The following is an 8,628-nucleotide window of genomic DNA, read 5'->3' as shown; positions in this document are numbered from 1 at the left end:
GAATAAAAGGAGGAGGGAGCCGGAGACGCGCGCAGACAGAGTTGTTTAACGGAGAGACGCACAGAGCAAGATACAGAGCAGCAGAAGCAAAGAGCTTGATTCACATACTCCGTCCAGATCTGAGAGTCGGTGCGAAGGGAAACAGAAAGGACCAACTGCGCAGAAAAAGTGCATCAGAAATTATTCAGCAGCTGAACTTTCCCGGACCTGTGCTTCCAGCAAGGACTGTGAGTTCATTCTACCTTTCGGGGCAATTTCAATATTCTGTTTCTAGTGTGTAAATTGCTTTGTTCTGAATCTCAGATGCAATTTCTGATAAATTATTATTACTAAAACCCGGTGAGAATGGAAAGAAAATCATTGAAAAACTCAATCCTGTTGGAGACACAGATCTAATGTTTATGTGACACCCGTTCTCAGATATTCTAACGGGGGCTGTTCAAATATTCGAAATAATACATTAAACATTCATTAACTAAGATTACAAGGGTCATTGCTTTTTTAAAACAATATAGTAAGATACGTTTGAGGGTGAATTTATGTTAGGAGCTCGAATGGGTTATGTTGAATCTCACAGTCAATTTAAGATGAAATAATATCCTCTCAATGTGGCGACAGTGCAAGAGAATATAACCAAAGTTAAACAGTGAGAGAGATGTGAGTGAGATAAATCATTCCTGTATTCCCAGGGCAGATGTAGGTTTTGGGCAGCCTGACAAATCTAATTTCATCATGAGTGCAGTGTCTAAAACGAACGAAGCTGTGATGGAATTCTGCACAACGAAGAACAGTTTCATCGTTCCTGGTTTAGAGAACTCTGCTGTTGGCTGTTTAAATGTTCAGCGCTCCCCACAAGTGAAGCCCGTTCATTCACGGCTCATGTTACACGTTACTTGGGTCACTCTTGTGGCAAAAACCGAGTATTGCAAGTGTGTGCGCAGCAGATACCCGATAGCTTCATTACTCCAACATAAATTCAGAATATAAGTTGCACAAATATTTCTAACTCAGTTTCTGCCTCATTCAAAATGGAAAACAGACATGACATCGAAATGTTGCCGATATGGGAACGTGGGTGAGCCGGCGAAATATGTGAGGAGTGGGATCATTTTTATATCTTCCAATTCCCACAAAGGATTTACACCTGAAATGTTAACTCATCTCATTTTGGGTTCTCCTAGGACCACCCCTGAGTTCCACACCTTGTTAAAACTTGATCCAAAGGTGACAAATCAGATAAATTCTAGAAGTGAGAGTGACTGCCCTGAACATCAAAGTTGTATTTAAGCAAGTGAGGCATCTTGTGGGACCTATACCACATACACACTGCAGCGGTTTAAGAAGGCAGCTCACCACCACCTTCACAAGGGCAATTAATTTTGGGGAATAAACGCTAGCCTTGGCAGCGATGCTGAAATCCAATGTACAAACAGAAGAAAATCAGAATTAAAACAGAAAATGCTGATAAAACTCAACAGACCTAGCAGCATCTGTGAAGAGAGAAACAGAGTTCATAATTCAAGTCCAAAAGGCTCTAATTTGTCAATAGATGCTGGCTGCTCGGTATTTGCAGCAGTCCATGGCTTTGTGTGCAGCATTGCTCCGATTGAGAATAAAATACTGACAGGGGTTTGACTGAGTTGGGAGTACAGTAGGTGCAGATTACACAATGCATTAGTTCGCTAGATTCTATGATTGTCTGGACAATGTATTGCATGTTCAAAATAGTATGATGTGACTGATACACAATACACAGCATCTCCGTCACTGATATCTTGTTCATTTCTTAACAGAAATTTGACAAGATGAGGCTCCGGGTGAAGTTTATGACCGGTGAGGTTATTGAACTTGATATCGACCATTCCATCCAAGTGTCAGCTCTCAAGAAGATGATATATGAAAGAACCAAGGTGTCCCATTTCCGACAGCGCCTGGTGGTGCAAAATGGAAACACTGAAGAGCTGCAGGACAGCAGGAGGCTGTCTGACTACAATGTCTCTCCCAGTCATGAGGTCATGCTGATTGTCAAGAACGAGGAGCGGATGCAGATATTCCTGAAGAATGACAAGGGGAAAACATCTACATATGACGTTCATCCCTCTGAGTCTGTTCGGGATTTTAGAGCACGGGTACAACGGCAGGAGGGTGTCCCAGCCAATCAGCAGCGTCTGGTGTGCGAGGGGAAACAGCTGGAGGATGGTCTGACACTCGCCGACTACAATATTGAGTCTGAGAGCACCATCTTCCTCATGCTACGACTACGAGGTGGTTAACTAAGACAGCACCAACATGGAATGAGTTTTAGATATCACACAAAAACTACGATAAAAATCTGTTGGTTTTTTTCCCACTGATGCAATTTCTATGAGTTTAAGCATCGCGGTTAGTAAGTAAATGATACTTTGACTGTCACTCTTCGATTGTCTTGTTAAGAACAGTGGGGTGTTCATGCACATATTAGTGTCTGTCTACGAAGCAGGCCACTGCCTGCACTCATAGCCCACACGGAATGTGTCAGACAAAGCAGCAGAGGGTATCCTTCAAAGAAGGAATGGAAAAATATTTTTATATTATACATGAGGCCAAAGATTACTAAACATTTTACTTTGGGACCTAAATTCAGATTAGGCCCAACCTCCTTCAAGCCTGCTGTCTGTGGATATCCTCTATGAAATAGGTTGTGTGAGTGTCAGTGTTAACCTAATGCACGTGCGCTCATAGCATGAGGATTATTCTTTTCGGTTCTATTCCCACTCGGGTGTGGCACAAGGTGGTTGGTATGAGAAATGGAGAAATGGGACGCTTTTTGTGATGCACTGAAATTTACCCAAAATAACTGTATTTAATGAACAATGATGCTAAATGTTCTGCAAGTATTCCTTTAGCCTTACTTTATGTGAGTAGATGTCGATGTCCAATATATAAATGCTTTAGTCAGTGTGCTTAGTCTTTTGTAATAACAGAATTTATGAGCCGGGGCTGTTGATTTTATTGAAATGTGCAACGTTACTTGAAAATAAAGTTGTTTCTTTGGATACAAATCTAAATGCTGTTGTGTTGTTTCTGCCTTGTGAAAATTTGTAAATGTGAATTGTCCGTGAATCTATGTATGTTACGTCACGATCAACATCTGAAACCATTTTCATTTGATTTAACCGAACCAAGAGTTTTAAGGAAATAACTCTGATTGATACACTGAGGACTCATTAGGGACCAGATTGATATTAGCCTCAGTGCATTGAGGCAGCTGCTGACAATGTCAAGGAGCCTAATCAAGGGACTTCAAACACAAAGAGCATAGAATTCATTTTAGTCATGCCATATACCATTTGGCTGCGGCTGCTTTCTGTACGGAGTTCCATTCGTAAAAGAGCACACCCAGGGTTTCCCCTACATGTGAGCTGTGAATCGACGCTGTCCTGTTGTCACCCAGTCCAACTACTGATGTGACACCAGCTATATCGAATTTTGTTCACTCAGGCCCAGACAACATATTCATACAGCAGCCTGCAAACATCAGTTGCAGAGATACAAAATGGGTCTAGCACTCGCATTCTTTGAAGGGCCAAGCACCCAAGTTGCAGGAAAGCTAACATGAGGAACTTCTGCATTTGTAAAGCGTCTGGAGGTACTCTGGAGTGTTTCTGGGATTCTTAGATTTTCCAGAGTATCGTTGTATTCTGACAGGGAAGACGGAGGATTTGGTGCCCTGTCCACACAAAGGCTGCAACAGGTATGGGGACAGCAGTGTCAGTTATAGCAAATACTGCTTAAATTTACAAATGAAAAGATTACCCTTTCTCCATGTTGATAGAATTAAGAATAGACAAAGAGAATACTAAGTTAATAGATGGAGTCAGAGTAAGGGAGCAAGTAATGAAGACAAAATTAGGGTTACACTGCACGTTTCTGAATGCACGGCGTATTGTTAATAAAATTGGGGAGGTAAAGGCACAGATTGTCTAATGGGATTGTGATGTTGTGGCGATAATGGAGACCTGGCTTAAGGAATGGCAGATCTGGGTGTTAAATATTCCTGATTAGAAGGTGTTCAGAAAAGATAGGAAAGAGAACAAAGGAGGAGGATTTTTGGTGAATGAGAGTATTGCAGTACTGCAGAAAGAGGTTGTATCAGAGGAATCAAGGACAGACTCATTTTGTCTAGAGCTAAGGAATAAGAAAGGTGCAATTACATTGCTCGGAGTAATATACAGACCACCAGCTAGTGGGAAGGATATAGAGGAACAAATCTGCAAGGAAATTACAGAGAGTTGAAAACATCGTAGAGTAGATTAAATGGGGGACTTTAATTACCTGTATATAGACAGGGATAGTGGTAGTGTAAGGGGCAGTGAGGGACAAACGTTCCTAGATTGTGTTCAGGACAATTTCCTGCAGCACGAAGTGTCTAGTCCAACAAGAAACGAGGCACTGCTAGACCTCGTTCTTGGAAATGAGGTGGGCCAAGTAGATCAAGTGACAGTGGGGGAACATTTAAGGAACAGTGATCATTGTATCATAAGATTTAGGATGACGGTGGAAAATGACATTGGTCAAACCTGAATAAGAATAATCAACTGAGAGAGAACGGACTTCAATGGGGCAAGAACAGAGCTGGACCAGAGGGACTGGAACCAAAGGTTGGTGGGAAAAACAGGAGCTGAACAATGGGCTACCTTCAAAAAGGAGAAGGTTTGGGCACAGTCAAGGCATGTTCCCTCAAAAGGGAAGGGTAGGACAAACAAATCCAGAGCTCCCTGGATGACAAAGGAAATAGAAATTAGGTTAAAGAAGAAAAAGTGTGCTTACAACAGGTATCGGGCAGCAAATACAACTGAGAACCAAGCTGAATACAGAAGGTTCAGAAGGGATGTGTAAAAGCAAATATGAGAAGCAATGAGGGATAATGAACAAAGACTGGCAGCTAACTAAAAGGAAATCCCAAAGTATTCTATAAGCATACCAATAGTAAAAGGGTGGTAAAAGGAGGAGTAGGGCCAATTAGGGATCAAAAAGGGCATTTACATATAGAGGAAAGAGGCATGGCTGAGGTGTTAAATGAATACTTTGCATCTGTCTTTACCTATGAGGCAGATGCTGCCCAGGCCATGGTGACAGAGGAGGAAACTCAGTCACTAGAAGGGATTAAAATTCATAAGGAGGAGGTATTGGATAAGCTGTCGGTACTTAAAATTGATAAGGCACCGGGAATGGTTCCAGGGATGAGACACTTCAGTTATGAGGAAAGAATGGAGAAGTTGGGACTGTTTTCCTTGGAGAGGAGAAGGCTGAGAGGAGATTTGATAGAAATTTTCAAAATCATGAGGGGTCTGGACAGAGTAGATGGGGAGAAACTGTTCCCTCTTCTTAACGGATCGAGAACCAGAGGGCACAGATTTAAAGTGTTTTGCAAAGGAAGCAAATGTGAGGTGAGAATAAACTTCTTCACGCAGCGAATGCACTGCCTGGAAGAGTGGTGGAGGCAGGTTCAATTAAGGCATTCAAGAGGGCATTGGATGATTATTTAAATAGAAACAATGTGTAGGGTTACAGGGAAAAGGCAGGAGATTGGCACTAAGTTAAAATGCTCAGAGAGCCGGTGCAGACATGATGGGCCAAATGGCCTCCTTCTGCACTGTAATAATTCTGTGATTCTGTGCCAGTGCCCCTGGGTCTGCAACGTGAGATAGAGATGGAGTAGTGGCTGCGGAGAGGGCAAGCTTTGCACCATAAACTCTGCCAACTTGCTGTCAGACCCCTCCATGTTCCCTGACAGTGATAGGAAGGCTGTACTCCTGCTCCAGGCCAGCCAATGTACCCAGTACCTCAGTGTGCATGCCCCTTAGTATTCTCCTGTATGCTGTCCCATCGAGATCCTCACCAAGTCCACTGCAGTAACACTTGTCTGTGACCTCACCCTCCAGTAAGCTGACAAACAAACCATCCTTTGCCCCTGGCCTGTTTGCAGGCCACTCATACCTGGTGACTCACCACATGCTGATCTAAATCTGTAGTGGCCTCTAAAAGGTGCGCACAGTGGCAGTATCTGAGCACCAGGTTAAGTGGATAGGACCTCTTCATCAGTGCTCTGGCTGCTGCTCTCTCTCTTGCTCCTTGGGCTGCTGTGCCTGTGTAAGTGGGCAGTTCTAGGGTATCAGAAATCACAAAAAGAGAAGTGGAAGGTTAGGTGAAGAAGGGGCAAGGGTGGGAAGCAAGAGGTCCACGGTTACACCATCTGCAGTTTGCATTTCGTGCCAGATAGTAGGATGGGGGTGATGAGAAGGGGCAGAAGCAGGAAATTATCATCATCTTCAAAAGTCCCAGTGCACTGGGTCATTGGGATTCTCTTGTTGCCGGTGCCAGGATGTACAGAACCATTTTACATCAACCCTGGTTGATCATTGGTCAAAAGCATGTACTGTTAACCTTAAAGATTCTTCTGAAGAGTGAAACTAATATTGGTTGAGATCCTAATGAGTACACAGCTCCAAGCTCATCTCTCATTCGGTACTAATTCACCTCCTGACTCACAGGGACCATAAGATGGCTGATGGGGCAATTCCAAAAATGTTTCACTGTATAGGAGGGGACATGCCAAATATTCCCCATATAAAGATCAACAATGATTGCCTGCCTTCTTCATTTTAAAATAACTTTTACAGGTAATTCCTTTTAGCCTTAAAGTGTTCTTGGAGAATTGTAAGTGTTTAACATTGGAATGCTTTATTCTGGGTGCTTAGTGTTTTACAAGAGCAAAGGATATCAGGCCTGCACGTTGTTTCTTCCAAAATATTCGATGTGATTTGAAAGTAAAACTTTATTTTAAATTGGAATGTGTGTTTCTGTCTGTCTGAATTGTCCGTGGCTTTCCTTGCATTACATCCGGGATGCATATTTAAAGTCAGGTTATGATCATTTACCCTAACAAGTGGTGATGGGACAATCAGCTATGAATGAGACACCTATGGACAATATTGAAGAATCACACCAGCCCAGATCACCGGCCCATAATTTCCACAGTTTAATTATATTAATTATATTGAACCAGTTGATCTTCTGTGGCCTTGCAAGGCCTCCACGATGAGGCTGCAAGGAACATAGGGAGGGCGCATTGTGTTAATAAATTGCTCCTAGAAAAAGCCAAACCACAAGAGTGGGATATAGGTCAGCAGGTTAAGGCATGAAATGATGCGAGAGTTGGTCTGTTTGAATCTGGATGCAAGGGGCCATACAGCATTGTGGATAAAGCCAGCCCAATGGTGTATGCTGTCCAACTTACAAAGTGGGATACATGGTTTCATATTAATCAGGTGAAACTATTTAAGGGGGAACATTTGCAGAAAGGAAAAGCAGCCAGCATCAGGCCCACAGACCCAATAATGAGATCCAGAAGTACCACCTCCGAGGGGATGCTGGAGGAGGAGTTGAATCTGGGAGCCAGCCCTGGCCAGGAAGCCGAAATGCCAGCAGAGGTATGCGTTACAAAGGCAGCGCTCAAAGGGAGAGGGTTCAGCTGATTCACTCCTATGCAGAATTGAGAGGGTTAATAGAGGCCACAGAAGAGAAAGGCAATTTTGTTAACCCTTAACTACTCACCTGTGTCCAAAAGAAAAGTTTCACCCACAGAGGTTGGTGTATTTTGTTTTATTTTTCAGAAAAATCTGGATTGACGGTCAGTCGAAGATATGGGCCCAAACATTAAAGATCAGCCACCTGTTAATAGCCATCCATATTCTGGAAGAGGTCAACCAGTGTATTTTGGAAATCCAGGTTAGAAAAGCGATTTCTTTGTTTGGTCCAACTTTAGTGACCACGATATCGCATTTAACAAACCCCAAGTGATTCCTGGGGAGTCAGGGAGGGTACACGTGTGGAAAAACCATGGAGCGATTAAAGGTGGCTACCCAAACAGTTGCAAGGAAGGTAATAAGTATGATGAATGAAGGAAGTAAATGCAATATGTTTAATCAGAGAGTTTCAATGGAAAATAATTATGTCAGAGTCTGAAACTACTCTGCCCTTAGACATTCCTCATTTGTCACTTTGAGACAAATTGGGGAGAGTGGTGAATAGAAAAATGTGTGAGTAAACAACCCAGGAGACAACGTTAGAATAATGATACAAAAACCAAAACTGCAGGAAAACCTCAACAGGTCTGACAGCATCAGTGGAGAGAAAGGGCCAATGTTTCGAATCCAGATGACTCTTCTTCAGAACTGAAGATGAAGTGTCATTTGGACTCGAAACGTTGGCTTTTTCTCTCCACAGATGCTGTCTGACCTGCTGAGTTTCTCCAGCAGTTTTTGTTTTTGTTTCAGGTTCCAGCATGCGCAGTATTTTGCTTTTATCTTAGTAAGAATAATTCTGATGAGAACACCTGATAATTATATCCAGTTATGTCGGTCCAAATGGCAAGGTAAATTCCATCCAGGAAACTATATATTCCTTAGGGGGTTGATGTCCCAGCAGAGTCAGCAAAAAGGGTAGTCCCTTAGGCAAAGTGTGTATCAGACCCCACCATCCCTAGACGGACAACGGACCAAGCGAAGGAGACTCCCATCTTCTGGACCAAACATATCCCATGTGGACCTGATGGTGATCGTAGTTGTAAACAAGAGGAGCTAAAGA

The 8,628-nt window shown here is 42.8% G+C and overlaps 1 protein-coding gene across 1 annotated transcript; it reads left to right on the top strand.

Moving 5' to 3' along the window:
* Nucleotides 1–3,044, top strand: LOC144687820 (uncharacterized). The gene is made up of 2 exons (XM_078554342.1): nucleotides 1–227; nucleotides 1,794–3,044. Exon 2 carries the CDS (start codon nucleotides 1,806–1,808, stop codon nucleotides 2,271–2,273), a length of 468 nt encoding a protein of 155 aa, XP_078410468.1. The 5' UTR covers nucleotides 1–227; nucleotides 1,794–1,805; the 3' UTR covers nucleotides 2,274–3,044.
* The last annotated feature ends 5,584 nt before the right edge of the window (nucleotides 3,045–8,628 follow it).

Source organism: Cetorhinus maximus, chromosome 12 (genome assembly GCF_964194155.1).
Source record: "Cetorhinus maximus chromosome 12, sCetMax3.hap1.1, whole genome shotgun sequence".
NCBI lineage: Eukaryota > Metazoa > Chordata > Chondrichthyes > Lamniformes > Cetorhinidae > Cetorhinus > Cetorhinus maximus.
The sequence above is the reverse complement of the archived record's forward strand: the minus strand, read 5'-3'. Positions and strand labels throughout refer to the sequence as shown.